The sequence below is a fragment of the Jaculus jaculus genome, chromosome 8 (genome assembly GCF_020740685.1).
Source record: "Jaculus jaculus isolate mJacJac1 chromosome 8, mJacJac1.mat.Y.cur, whole genome shotgun sequence".
NCBI classification, from domain to species: Eukaryota; Metazoa; Chordata; class Mammalia; order Rodentia; family Dipodidae; genus Jaculus; species Jaculus jaculus.
In genome coordinates this window covers 54,687,407-54,702,949 of record NC_059109.1, presented here as the reverse complement: position 1 = coordinate 54,702,949, position 15,543 = coordinate 54,687,407, and the positions used below count along the sequence as shown (strand labels likewise).

Genomic DNA, 15,543 nt, shown 5'->3' with positions numbered 1-15,543 from the left:
AGAGGCCCTAGCACACCCATTCATTCTTCTTCCCTCTTCCTTTCCTTCCTTCCCTCCCTCTCTCCCTCCTTACAAATAAATAAAAATATTTTTTAAAAATCCAAAAAAAAAAAAAGCTGAGCGTGGTGGTGCATGCCTTTAATCCCAGCACTCAGTAGGCAGAGGTAGGAGGATCACCATGAGTTCAAGGCCACCCTGAGACTACATAGTGAATTCCAGATCAGCCAGAGCTAGAGTGAAACCCTACCTCAAAAAAATAAAAATAAACTAAAAAGAAAAAAAGTTTTATTAAAGAAATTAGAGTAAAGCTTAAACAATTGTATGAGTAGTTAATGATAGAATTGTTTCTTTTTCTTACCGAAAGCAGATCATATGAAATTCTGTGTTAAAGAATTACATTATTTTAATTGATATTTTTATACCACAGGTTCACATGTAAACCACAATGGAAATCCTGGTATGTCCAAACAGAACCCTTCCAATCCTCTTCAGCACTTAATTCCAGATTCAAACTTGGTGAGAGAACCCAAAATTCAAACAGATGTACTGAAGCAGGCCACCAAGGACAGAGTCAGTGATTTCCACAAACTGAAGCAAAGTAAGAATCAGTTGATGCTAAAAATACTTCTTTAATACAGTGGGTTTTTTTTTTTTTTTTTTTTTTTGGCAAGGTCTTTATTATAGCCTAATAAATGTGTAGTGAAATATGTGTGTGTGTGTGTGTGTGTGTGTGTATATATATGTATATATATATATATGCATATATGTATATATATTTGTAAATAGAAAGTATGGTACTGTTAAGACATAAGAGAACTACTGTTTAAGTAGATAGTGATGATTTTAACAATTTGTATTTATTTGCATATGTAGATGTGTGTGCATATGCACACCAAGGCTTCTTGTTGCTTCATTCTAATGCCAGATGCCTGTATCACTGTGTGTCAGGCTTCACATGGGTGCTGGGGAATTGAACCCAGGCCAGCAGGCTTTATGAGCACTACTTTCAGCCACTTAGGAGATAAATTTAAAGAAACGCTTAAGAACCTTTTCATTGTTAATAAATTTGGAATGAACTGATGCTTTTATTATTTATTTATTGTTTTGACTTTCTTGAAACAGAGTCTCATGTAGCCCAGAATAGCCTCAAATTCACTATGTAGATGAGGCTGGCCTAGAACTCCTTTCTTTTTTATTTTATTTTTATTTATGTATTTGACATTTAAAGAGAAGGAGGAGAGAGAGAGAGATAGAGGGAGGGATGGAGGGAGGGAAAGAATGGGCACACCAGGGCCTTCAGCCACTGCAAACAAACTCTAAAGACACATGTGCCCCCTTGTGCATCTGGCTAATGTGGGTCCTGAGGAATGGAACCAGGGTCCTTTGGCTCTGCAAGCAAACGCCTTAACTGCTAAGCCATCCCTCCAGTCTAGTTGATGCTTTAAACAAATTGGTATTCTGTAAATTTAATTTTTTATGTGGTTTTGGAAAAATGAGAAAAAAAGCTGGGTGTGATGGTAACAGAATGAGTACCTGATCAGCTGGAGCCAAAGTGAGATGGCTCAGTGGTTAAAGATGCTTTCTTACAAAGCCCATCTGCCTGGGTTCAACTTTCAAGTCACACACATAAGCCATCCCAAAAAGTGACAAAAGCACCTGGTGTTTGTTTGCAGTGGCAAGAGGTCCTACTGCATCAACACACACACACACACATGCATGCACACGAATGCACACATGACTGCACAGATAAACACTTTTAAAAAAGAGAGGATAGCCAGGCATGGTGGCACATACCTTTAATCCCAGCACTCGGGAGGCAGAGGTAGGAGGATCACTGTGAGTTTGAGGCCACCCTGAGACTATAGAGTGAATTCCAGGTTAGCCTAGGTGCAGAGAAACCCTACCTTGAAAAACCAAGGAGAGAGAGCGGGGGGAGAGATAGAGATAGAGATAGAGATAGAGATAGAGATAGAGATAGATAGATAATGCTGGCACTGGTGTGATGGTGCAAACCAGTAATCCCAGCACTTATGAGGATTCTTGTGAGTTTTAGGCCAACCTGGGCAACAGAATGACTTTCAGGTCAGCTTGTGCTAGAGTGAGACTCAGCCCCCAAAAAAGAACTCTCTCCTTAAACAAACAAACAAAAACCTAAGAAAGACATGAGAAAAGGTACACTTTGTTAGACTAATGAATGGAAACTTGATTAGGAGAGACTGAGGGAAGGCAAATTTGGAAAGTACAGTATTCTGGGGAAACTTACACCTGGAGAGGGTTCAAAATGTACTTTCTAGCTGTGCATGAAAGTACACACCTTTAATCCCAGCACTTGGGAGGCAGAGGTAGGAGGATTGCTTAGAGTTGGAGGCCACTCGGAGACTACATAGTGAATTCCAGGTCAGCCTGAACTGGAGTGAGACCGTGCCTTGAAAACAAGCAAAAAAAATTCTTCCTTTCATTTGCACTTGTCCTCAATTAAATGGTAGGAGAGAAATGAAACAGATTATACAGTGGAATGAAATATTGTTGCATAGTTATATCAGAGCTGTTGATCTTTTTGTTTTTTTGATTGATGTTTTTTTCAAAAAAATTTTTTTATTAACAACTTCCATGATTATAAAAATATATCCCATGGAAATACCCTCCCCCCCCCCACTTTCCCCTTTGAAACTTCATTCTTCCCCTCTCAATCAGTCTCTCTTTTATTTTGATGTCATGATCTTTTCCTCCTATTATGATGGTCTTACGTAGGTAGTGTCAGGTACTGTGAGGTCATGGGTATCCAGGCCATTTTGTGTCTGGGGGGGAGCATGTTGTAAGGATTCCTACACTTCCTTTGGCTCTTACATTCTTTCTGCTACCTCTTCTGCAATAGACCCTGAGTCTTGGAAGGTGTAATATTTCAATACTGAGCACTCTGGTCACTTCTTTCTAGCACTATGATGCCTTCTGAGTCATCCCAAGGTCATTGCCATCTGAAAAGAGAAGCATCTCTATCAAAAGTGAGAGTAGCGTTAATATAAGGGTATGAAAATTAAGAGAAGTGCTTACTGGGCAATTTGAGAAGCTTAGTATATACATTTAGCCAAACAGCAGCAAACATTTCACCCCTAGGGCTCATGACTACCCCTGTTTTAAGTTTTCAGTGTCAGGGATGTATTCCCTCCCATGGAGTGGGCCTCCAGTCCAATTAGAGGGCAGTTGGTTTCCACCATGACAGATGTACCACTATTGTACCGGTTGACTCATTTGGCCTGGCTGGCCACATATAAGGCTTGCAGTGTCCACTGTTGAGTATCTTCACTGGTGCTTTCTCTTTTTCCCATTGAACTGCATGCTTGATTAATTTTTTAAAATAATTTTGTTTTTATTGAAAATTTCCAAAATTGTAGATATTAACCCATGGTAATTCCCTCCCTCCCCCAGCTTTCCCCTTTGTAACTCCATCATATCCCCTCCCCTTCTCAATCTCTCTTTCATTTGATGTAATCATCTTTCCCTCCTATTATGATCGTCTTTTGTAGGTAGTGTCAGGCACCGTGAGATCATGGATATCCAGGCCATTTTGTGTCTGGAGGAGCATGTTGTAAGGAGTCCTACCCTTCCTTTGGCTAGTCTGTTCTTTTTGCCACCTCTTCTGCAGTGGACTCTGAGCCTTGTTAGGTGTACATGAGAGAGACATTTCAGTGCTGAGCACTCCTCTGTCACTTCTTCTCAGCACCATGGTGTCTTCTGAGTCATCCCAAGGTAACTGCCATCTGAAAAGAGAAGCTTCTCTAACCAAAAGTGAGAGTAGCATTAATAAACGGGTATTAACATTAAGAGAAGTGCTTACTGATCAGTTTGGTAAGCATAGTATATACATTTAGCCAGACACCAGAAGACATTATATTCATAGAGCTCATGACTACCCCTGTTGTAGGTTTTCAGTATCAGGGATGTTATTCCCTCCCATGGAGCAGGTCTCCAACCAATTAGAGAGCGGTTGGTTTTTATAATAACAGATAAGCCACTATTGCACCTGTTGGCTCATTTGGCCTAGCATGCTAAATTTAAGGCTTGCAGTGTCCATTGTTGAGTATCTCCACTGGTGATTTCTCTCTCTCCCCTTGATCTGCATGCAGCATAGCTTTATCCAGCTTTCTGTCAGCTGGTCTACAGGGAGGAGGTTTTTAGCTCAGTTTCAGCAGGATTTCTTTTTCTTTCTTCCCTCCCTCTCTCCCTCCCGTCCTTCCTTCCTTTTTCTTTTGAAGTAGGGTCTCACTCTAAGCTCAGGCTGACCTGGAATTCACTATGTAGTTTCAGGGTGGCCTTGAACTCACATTGATCCTCCTACCTCTGCCTCCTGAATGCTGGGATTAAATGTGTGTGCCACCATGCCTTTTTCTTTTTAAAATATATTTTCTTTGTTTATTTGAGAGACAGGCAGAGGCAGAGGGGGGGGGGGAGAATGGGCATGCCAGGGCCTCCAGCCACTGCAGACAAACTCCAGATGCATGTGCCCCCTTCTGCATCTGGTTTATGTGGGTCCTAGAGCGTCGAACCGGGATCCTTTTTCTTTGTAGGCAAATGCCTTAACCGCTAAGCCATCTCTCCAGCCCCCAGCGGAATTTTTCAATGACCTTGCAGCCCTAGTATGTGAAGTCTTCAGTATTAGGGTCTTCCCATCTGTTGCAGTCAAGTTTGCATTGCTGGGAGAAATCACCCAACCAAGAGCAGTTTGTGGGAAAAAGAGGTTTATTTTGGTTTACAGGCTCAAGGGGACGCACCATGATGGCAGGGGAAAACAGTGGCATGAGCAGAGGGTGGACATCACCCCTTGGCCAACATAAGGTGGACAATAGCTACCGGAGTGTGCCAAACACTGGTATGAGGGAACTGGCTCTGACACCCATAAGCCCACCCCCAACAATACACTGCCTCCAGGAAGTGTTAATTCCCAAATCTCTATCAGCTGTGAACCTAACATTCAGAACACCTAAGTATATGGGGGACATCTGAATCAAAGCACCATACCATCTATTCCTTTTGGGAAACCAATGGCCTCTAATGTTTTAGGGATATCAGTGACTTCCCTGACAAGCAACTTACTGGAAGGTCTCCCATCCCTGGCACTGAAAATGTTCTAGTAGCTATCTATGGCTGCTGGATGTGCCATTGTCCAAAAAAGTAGTTTTCCATATGACTTATTTATATCCTCTTAGATTTTGATTGGTCCTCCCTCCACCTTTCCTTAGTCTCTTCTCCTGATTTCTCTTAGGCCTTTTTACCCCCATTAATCTGTTCTTCTACTTACATATATACAATACCATCATATTAAGTGCCACCCCCCCACCCTTTCTATTCCCTTTATATCCCCTTTCTAACTAACTGGCCTCTGCTTCTGAGTTTTATTCCTACTCACATAGAAGTCCAATCATTTGTAGCTAGGATCCACATGAGAGAGAACATGTGACGTCTGGCTTTCTAGGCCTGGGTTACCACACTAAGTGTAATCCTTTCTAGATACATCCATTTCCCTGCAAATTTCCTTTTTCTTTACCACTGAGGAGAACTCCATTGTATAAATGTGCCATATCTTCATTATCCACTCATCAGTTGAGGGACATCTAAGCTGGCTCCATTTCCTAGCAGTTGTGAATAGAGTGGCAATAAACATGGTTGAGCAAGTGTCTTGAAGGTAATGAGAAGAGTCATTAGGATATATGCCTAGGAGTGCTATAGCTGCATCATATGGTAGATGTATTTTAGCTGTCTCAGGAACCGCCACACACATTTCCACAATGGCTGGACCAGATAGTATTCCCACCAATAATGTAGAAGGGTTCCTTCCTTTTCAGCATCCTCACCAGCATTTATTGTCATTTGTTTTCATGATTGTAGCCATTCTGACAGGAGTGAGATGGAATCTCAAAGTAGTTTGAGTTTGCATTTCCCTGATGGCTAAGCATGTAGAACATTTTTTTTAGAAGTTTATAAGTCATCTGTATTTCTTCTTTTTTTAAAAAAATTATTTATTTATTTTTATTTGAGAGTGACAGATACAGAGAGAAAGACAGATAGAGGGAGAGAGAGAGAATGGGCGCGCCAGGGCTTCCAGCCTCTGCAAACGAACTCCAGATGCGTGCGCCCCCTTGTGCATCTGGCTAACGTGGGACCTGGGGAACCGAGCCTCGAACCGGGGTCCTTAGGCTTCACAGGCAAGCGCTTAACCGCTAAGCCATCTCTCCAGCCCTGTATTTCTTCTTTTGAGAACTCTTTATGTAGTTCCATAACCCATTTTTTAAATTGGGTTGTTTGATTTCTTTTTGTTTTGTTTTTATTTTTGTTTTTCAAGGTAGGGTCTCACTTTAGCTCAGGCTGACCTGGAATTCACTCTGTAATCTCAGGGTGGCCTCGAACCATGATGATCCTTCTACCTCTGCCTCCTGATGCTGGGATTAAAGGTGTGTGCCACCATGCCCAGCTTTGATTTTTTATTATTTAGTGTTTTGAGTTCTTTGTGTTCTTGCCTAGATATTAATCCTCAGTCAGATGTATAGCAAGCAAAGATTTTCTCCCATTCTATAGGCTGCCTCTTTGCTCTGTTTACGGTGTCCTTTGTTGTACAAAACTGTTTTAATTTCATGAGGTCCTAGTCATTGGTCAGTGGTTTTTATTTCCTGAGCAACTGGGGTTATATTCAGAGAAAGTCTTTGCCTATACTAATATATTGAAGGGTTTTCTCCTACTTTTTTCTCTAGCACTGGCAGAGTTTTAGGTCTTGTATTAAGGTTCTTTGATTCATTTGGACCTAATTCTTATCCATGTAGAGAGAGAAGGATATATTTTCATCCTTCTACTGATAAATATCATGTTTTCCTATCTGTCATTTCTCCAATGGGTCTTTTTAGCATTTTGTCAAAGATCAGGTGGCTGTAGAAACCCAGACTTATATCTGAGTGTATTGTTTAGTTTCTATGATTTTGTGTATGCTCTATAGATTTTCTTGCTGTTGATTTGCAGTTTAATCCCATTGTGATGAGATACAGTACAAGGAATTATTTCAGTTTTCCTGTATCTCTTAAGATTTGCTTTGTGTCCTAATATATGGTCTATTTTATTTTATTTTTAAAAATTATTTATTTATTTATTTATTTGAGAGCGACAGATACAGAGAGAAAGACAGATAGAGGGAGAAAGAGAGAATGGGCGCGCCAGGGCTTCCAGCCTCTGCAAATGAACTGCAGATGCATGCCCCTCCTTGTGCATCTGGCTAATGTGGGACCTGGGGAACCGAGCCTTGAACTGGGGTCCTTAGGCTTCACAGGCAAGCGCTCAACCACTAAGCCATCTCTCCAGCCCATATGGTCTATTTTAGAGAATGTTCCATGTGCTGCTAAAAAGAATATATATTCTGAGCATTTGGGTGAAGTGTTATGTAGATAATCTGTTAGGTCCATTTGTTCTATGACTTGATTTAATCCAGATGCATCTGTTTATTTTTTGCTGGGGTGACCTGTCAATTGATGAGAGAGGGGTGTTGAAGTCACTCACCACACTGTGTTTGGTGTTATCTGTGACCTTAGTTCTAGTAGTGTTTGATGAAATTGGGAGCCTCCATGTTAGGTGTATATATATTTAGGATTGTAATGTCTTCTTGTTGTAGTGTTCTTTTAATCAAGAGAAATTGACCTTCCTTATCTTTCCTAACTAATGTTAGTATGAAGTCTTCCCTGTTAGATATTAGGATAGGATCTGCTTGGTTTCTAGGCCCATTTGCTTGAAATGCCATCTTCTATCCTTTCATCCAGAGTGTCCATCTTTTATGGGAAGGTGAGTTTCTTGGAGGCAACAAATTGAAGGATTCTGCTTTTTTTGAGGTAGAGTTTCACTCTAGTCCAGGCTGGCCTGGAATTCATTATGTTAGTCTTCTGGCTAATGTGGGACCTGGAGAATCAAACCAGGGTCCTTAGGCTTCGCAGGCATGCCCCTTAACCGCTGAGCCATATCTCCCACCCCACACTCAAGTATTTTCTGTAGAGCTTGTTTAGTCTTCATATATTCCTTTAGCCTGCTTTTCATGTGGAGTGTCTTTATTTCTCCCTGTATTTGAATGGATAGCTTTGCAGGATAAAGTAATCTTGGTTGATAGTTGTTATCTTTCAGAACTGAAAATACATCATTCCAAGCCCTTCTGGATTTTAAAGTTTCTGGTGAGTAATCAGCTGTTATCCTGGTGGACATGACTTGATTTTTCTCTCAACTTCTTTCAATATATTTTCTTTGGTTTGTGTGTTTTGTAGTTTAATCATAATATGACAGCGAGAGGGTCTTTCCTGATTTTGTATGTTTGGCATTGTATATGCTTCCTGTATCTGTATTGGTATCACTTTCCCTAGTTGTGGGAAGTTTTCATCTACAATTTTGTTGAAAATACCTGTTATGCCTTTGGAGTGAAATTCTTCTCCTACTATGCCCTGAGTTCTTATGTTTGATCTCTTCATAATGTCCCGAATGTCTTGAAATTCCCATTCATGACTTCCTACTAGTTTGTCTTTCTCTTTGTTTTCCTGTATCAGATCTGCCATGTGGTCTTCTAGTTTAGATATTCTGTCCTCTCCTTCTCCCACTGGTAAGAATTTCTATAGAGTTTTCTATCTCACTAACTCTGATTTTCATTTCTAGTATTTCTGATTGGTATTTTTTTCATTATATCAATTTTCTTACTCAAGTCTTTTATTGACGTCCTTATTTAATTAAGTTAGTTACCTGTGTTTTCTTTGATTTCTTTGAACATAATCTTTTTTTTTTTTTAATCTTTGTCAGGCATTTCATCTAAAGCAGTTTCACTGGAGGTCATTTCTGATGGATTTATAATTTTATTTATTTATTTTGGTTTTTCGAGGTAGGGTTTCACTCTAGTCCAGGCTGAGCTGGAATTCACTATGTAGTCTTAGGGTAACCTCAAACTCATGGTGATCCTCCTACTTCAACCTCCTGAGTGCGGGGATTAAAGGTATGTGGCACCACGCCCAACTTGGATTTATAATTTTTGGTGGGGTTGTGTTGTCTTACTTTTTTTGAGTTTCTTGTATTACAATGTAGAGATTTTTGCATTTTGATTTTTTTTTTTTTTTTTTTTTGATGTAGAGTTTCACTCTAGTCCAGGCTGACCTGGAATTCACTATGTTGTCTCAGGGTGGCCTCAAAGTCATGGTGATCCTCCTACCTGTGCCTCCCGAGTGCTGGAACTAAGCTATGCGCTATCATGCCCCACTATCTTGAGTTAATTTAATTATGTGCAGTGTCCTTAGCTGTGTAAATCCAACTTTATTATCTTCATTGTAGGAGTTTAAGGTGCTAGGTGTAGCTCTTACACTCCAAGAGAAGAAGCAGAAGTGACCTTAATTTTTGGGTTTGTCTGCTATTCAAATATTGTAGTAGACTGGGTGAAGCAAATTACTGGCAAATTTTAAAATTAAATTGAGCATTATACACATTCAGTTAAAACCAGCACAGAGTATTTATACAAGTGTGGTGATTAAAATGAACAGATAAGGGGATGAAGAGATTGCCTAGGAGATTTAAGGGCTTGCCTGTGAAGCCTAAGGACCCTAGTTCAAGGCTCAAATCCCCAGTACCCACATAAGCCAGATGCAGAAGGTGGCACATGCATCTGGAGTTTGTTTGCAGTGGCTGGAGGTCCTGCCCTGCTCATTCTTGCTCTTTCTGCCTCTTTCTCTCTTTGTCTGTCTGTTGCTCTCAAATAAATAAATAAACAAAAATTTTAAAAAATGAACAGATAATCTAATAAAGCCAAAGTCCCAAAGGGTATGTGTTGCTCCACACCCTTAATCCTATCAACTGGGAGGTTGAGATTTCTAATCTGAAATGGGTTCCAAGTCAGCCTGGGGCCAGTAGTCCCTGATCCCGATAATGGCAGAAGAAAAAGACAAAGGCCCTAAAAACTCAGGAAACATCAAAGGCAACAATAGCCAACACTAAAATAATGTTTATTTGAGAAGGGTAATGCCAACCAAGAATACACTATTCAAATTTAATATATAACCTTTCATAGCATGGAAAGAGAGATTAGCACTTCCAGTGCAGTTCTATGTATTTGGCTTTGTATAAGTAATTCCTAGTACCTTTTGAGAGGCTTCCAATCTCACCAGTGCTAAGTGCCCACCTTGATCTCCCTCAGTGCCTGACAGCTCCGGAGTGAATGAGTTCCCCAGATGTTCATGGTTCTGATGGTTGGGGAATGGGAATGCAGGGTGTTTGGAATTGTACTGGAGCTGCTCAGCTGGTCCCTGCTGTCTTCCCCTTCAGGTTTCTTGACTTTGTGAGGAGGCTGATGTGAGTGGAAAATCACCTGGTTTCTGCTCCTGCAGCTCCTCTGCAGACTTGTGAATCATGGCTATTGGTGCCTCGGTGGGATTCTGGCTGGTTTTCTCCTTTCTGGAAGATCTTGGTCTCGCTTGTTCTCTGCTCTGTTTGATAATAACTTATATACCTTCAGTTTTTGGTAGAAGAGTTATTTTTCTGTGTTTCTGTTTATTTTCCTCCCTAGGCTGCTTTGGTATGGCTAGTATGATGCCATGTTACCTGGAGCTCGCTCTCTTGATCTTTTTATAATGTGTGTCTGTGTGTGCATGTGCGCTCCTGCCACACCCTGAATCTAGAAGTTTGGGGACAATAGAAACAGGTCTTTCTTTTTTCTGTTGCTTATTTACCAGTCTAGCTGGCCTGGGAGCTGGATTATCCTGGGCCCACCTCCCATTGTTGGGATGACAGTTGGATGTAAAATTTTTTTGTCCAGCTCCCCCCCCACCCCAGGTAGGGTCTTACTCTAACCCACGCTGACCTGGAATTTACAGTCTCAGGGTGGCCTTGAACTTAGGGTGATCCTCCTACCACTAACTCCCACGTGCCGAGATTAAAGGTATGTGCCACCATGTCCAGCTTAAAAAAAATACTTTTATTCATTTGCAAGCAGAAAGAGAATGGGCATGGCAGGGCCTCTAACCGCTGCAAGCAAATCCAGATGCACGCACCACTTTGTGCATCACGTTAACACTGGGGATTCAAACTCAGGTTCTTAGGTTTTCCAGGTAAGCACCTTAACTACTGAGCCACCGCTCTAGCCCCTGTGTCCAGCTTTATGTGGATGCTGGACATTTTAACACTGGCTGACATGTTTCCATGCTTGCAAGGAAGTGACTTTAACTGATGAGCCATCTTTTCAGCCCCCTCCTACCTCTTACCTTATTTATTGTGGTTTTTTGAGATAGGATCTTTGTCTAGCCTAGGCGGACCTGGAATTCACTATGTAGTGTCAGGATGGCCTTGAACTCTGCCTCCTGAGTGCTGGGATTAAAGGTGTGCACCACCAAAACCTACTTATTTGTTTGTTTAGTGTGTGTGTTTATTTAGTGTGTTTATGGGCCTGCAGGTGCCACAGTGCATATTTGGAGGTCCAAGCAGATGTCTGTGCTCCACCTTTTATTGAGAAAGAATCTTGCTATTGCAAATAAGTCATTCCTGCAAATGGCTTTATATGGAAATTTAACCTTATCCAGCAGGCTTTCCGAGAAAGCACTTTTTCCCCCTCAAGGTAGGATGTCACACTGGCACTGGCTGACCTCTTAAAAAGCAATCCTACCTCTGCCTCCCAGGGTGAAGCCTGGGATACCCTGTCTCATGAAAAGAGAGAGAGAGAAAGAGAGAGATATGTTGGAAGGGGGAGTGGCTATGGGGATGGCTCGGTGGTAAGAACATTTATTGCGAAAGCATAAGGACCTGAATCTGATCCTTAGCAAGCACTTAAAAAGCCTGGCAACTTGAGCACTGAGCAGGGCATAGGCAGGAGAATCACTGGAGTTCACTAGTAAGCCAGTCTGAATGTAAACAGTAGCTCCAGACTCAGTGTTCCCGGCTCAGTGAGAGACTTTGTTTCATGTAAATGAAGCAAAAGAATAATAGAGGAGGAAGTCCAATGTTGTCCTCTGCTCTCTGCATGCTTGCACACAGGATGTGCACCTGCATGCACACTGTGTTTGCACTATATAGACACACTCATGCACATACAAGAAAAAGAAGGAAGCAAAGAAATAAACAGTGGAAAATGTACACATGTGCTGGGAATGTACCTCAGTTAGTAGAATGCTTGCTTAGAATGTGCAAGTTTTGAACTCTAGCACTACATAAAACCAGGAGTGATGATACACATCTGAAATTTTCACCACTCATGTGGGAGTTGGAGACAAGTGGATCAGAAGTTCAAAGTCATCCTTGGCTATACCTCTGTTGTCCTAGGCACTTTGGAGTCATGTGTGCATGTACTCTTTTGTACAGTCCCTTTGTATGGGTACTGGGGAATTGAATCCACACTGGCTGGCTTTGCAAGCAAATAAGAAAGCACCTTTAACCATTGGATTATCTCCACAACTCTAGAATAATTTTATATTATCACAGGCTATTTGGATATTTATTTGTCTCTCTGTGACTTGGCCACAAAAATTTTTATTTATTTACTTACAAATGGGGGTCGGGGAGGAGAGAAAGTGCCCCAAGGTCTCTTGTCTCTGCAAACAAACTCCAGGTACATGTACCCCTTTATGTATCCAGCTTTTCATGGGTACTGGGAAGCACAGATGTATGAACTACTTCATGTGTCTGGATTTATGTGGATGCTGAGGAACTGAACCCATACCAGCAGCCTTTGCAGGCAAGTGCCTTCTCCTCGGCCTGGCCACAGAGATCTTTTTTTAAAATATATTTTTTTAAATTGACAACTTCTATAATTATAAACAATATTCCATGTAATTCCCTCCCTCCCCACACTTTCCCTTTGAAACTCCATTCTCTATCATGTCCCCTCTCCCTCTCAGTCAGTCTCTCTTTTATTTTGATGTCATGTTCTTTTCTTCCTATTATGATGGTCTTGTGTAGGTAGTGTCAGGCACTGTGAGGTCATGGATATCCAGGCCATTTTGTGTCTGGAGGATCATGTTGTAAGGAGTCCTACCCTTCCTTTGGCTCTTACATTCTTTCCCCACCTCTTCCACAATGGACCCTGAGCCTTGGAAGGTGTGATAGAGATATTGCAGTGCTGAGCACTCCTCTTTCACTTATTCCTAGCACCATAATGCCTTCTGAGTCATCCTGAGGTCACTACCAACTGAAAAGAGAAGGTTCTCTAACCAAAAGTGAGAGTAGCATTAATATATGGGTATGAACGTTTATTGAAAGAGGAAAAAGAGAGAATGGGCATATTAGGGCCTAGTGCTGCTGCAATTGAACTCTGGACACAAGGAACACTTTGTGTATGTGGTTTTTCAAAGGTTCTGGGAATCAAACCTAGGCCCTCATGTTTTGCAAGCAAGCACCTTTAATTGCTGATCCATCTCTCCAGGCCAGAATTTACTTTCTGATGACCTGACTCCTTTGATTTTTTTTTTAAATATTATTTTTATTTATTTGAGTGGAAGAGACAGGGAGGGAGGGAGAGAGGGGGGGGAGGGAGGGAGGGAGGAAGGGAGGGAGGGAGGGAGGGAGGGAGGGAAGGAAAGAATGGGTGCACTAGGGCATCTAGCCACTGCAAATGAATTCCAGATGCATGTGCCACCTTGTGTATCTAGTTTATGTGGGTCCTAGGGTGTTAAATCTGGGTCCTTACTCTTTGCAGGCAAGCACCTTAACCACTAAGCCATCTCTCCAGCCCAAATCTTTTTGAAGATTTTTTTAAACTTTCTATTTATTTATTTATTTATTTATTTGAAAGTGACAGAGAGAGAGAGAGAGAGAGAGGGGGGGGGGGGGGAGGGAGAGAGAGGCAGATATATAGAGAGAATGGGTGCGCCAGGTCCTCCAGCCACTGCAAAGGAACTCCAGATGTACACGCCCCCTTGTCCATCTGGCTCATGTGGGTCCTGGGGAATGGAGCCTCAAACTGGGGTTCTTAGGCTTCACAGGCAAGCGCTTAACCGCTAAGCCATCTCTCCAGCCCTTTTTGAATATTTAAAAATGTTTTTTCATTATTGACAACTTCTATAATTATAGACAGTAAACCATGATAATCATTCCCGACATATACTTCCCCCTTTACAAGTCCACTCTCCATCATACCCACTTTTCTCTATCAGTCTCTCTTTTATTTTTATGTCTTCATCTTTTCCTCCTATTATAATGGTCTTGAGTAGTTAGTGCCAGGCAGTGTGAGAGCATGGATATCCAGGCCATTTTGTGTCTGGAACAGTGCATTGTAAGGAGTCCTGCCCTTCCTTTGGCTTTTGTGAATAATTTAGATACTAACCTTTTATAAATTTTATAACATCTACCCTTACCCAGTACCTTTCCATAGCAAGTTTTATCGTGCAAATTGTTTTAACTAAAAAGGATTTTTAGGACTGGAGAGATCTGCCCAGTGTTTAAAGGCACTTGCTTACAAGGCCTTTTGACCCAGGGTTGATTCCCTAGGACCTATGTAGAGCCAGATGCATTAAGTGGCATGTGCATCTGGAGTTCATTTTCAGTGGCAAGAGGTCCTGGTGCACCCATACTATTGTCTCTCTTTCTTTCTAATATATATATTTTGTTTGATGGTGTGATTGGTTTTTCAGGGTAGGGTCTCACTCTAGCCCAGGCTGACCTGGAATTCACTATGTTGTCTCAGCATGGCCTTGAACTCAACAGTGATCTTCTACCTCTGCCTCCAGAGTGTTGGGACTAAAGGTATGCACCACCATGCCTGGCTGAAATACAAAGTTTTGTTTTTTGAGGCAAGCCCAGACTGTTTTTTTTTTTTAAAGTGAGAGAGAGAGGTAGAATTGGCATGCCAGGGCCTCCAATCAATGCAGTTAAACTTCAGACAAATGCATCCCCTTGTGCACATGTGCAATCTTGCATGTTTACATCACTTTGTGTGTCTGGCTTATGTGGCACCTGGAGAGTTGAACATGAGTCTTCAGGGTTCTCAAACAAGTACCTTAACTGCTAAGCCATCTTTGCAGCTCTGAGATAGATATATTTTATACAAGCTTGTTTGCCTGGGTTCTACTCCCCATCACCCACATAGAGTTGGTTACAATTTGAAACTTAAAGTTGTAGTGGCAAGAAATCTTGTCTCAGAAGGTAGAGTATTGACAACCTGCAGATTGTCCTCTGACCTTTACATGTACACCAGGTCATACACACAAAGTAAAGGTTTGTTTTTAAATTTTTTTTTTGTTTATTTCCATTTATTTATTTGAGAGCTACAGACAGAGAGAGAAAGAGGCAGATAGAGAGAGAATGGGTGTGCCAGGGCCTCCAGCCACTGCAAATGAACTCCAGATGCATGTGTTACCTTGTGTATTGGCCTATGTGGGTCCTGGAGAATCGAGCCTGAAAGGGTCCTTAGGCTTCACAGGCAAGCGCTTAACTGCTAAGCCATCTCTCCAGCCCCAAATAGATTGTAAAAGTTAACAAAATCAAAGAGAAAATAGGTTCTTTAAAAAAAATATTTATTTATTTATTTGGAATAAAGGCACCATATTGCCAGTCAGCATCATTTATGAA

General features: G+C 41.5%; 1 protein-coding gene across 3 annotated transcripts in view; it reads left to right on the top strand.

Moving 5' to 3' along the window:
* Golm2 (golgi membrane protein 2) overlaps positions 1-15,543 on the top strand; it is a 92,954-nt gene that overhangs the window by 55,359 nt on the left and 22,052 nt on the right. For all 3 annotated transcript variants that reach the window (XM_045156927.1, XM_045156926.1, XM_045156928.1), the window contains exon 8: positions 428-598. In XM_045156927.1, the coding sequence (XP_045012862.1) occupies positions 428-598 (171 nt within the window). The remainder of the gene's footprint in view (positions 1-427; positions 599-15,543) is intronic.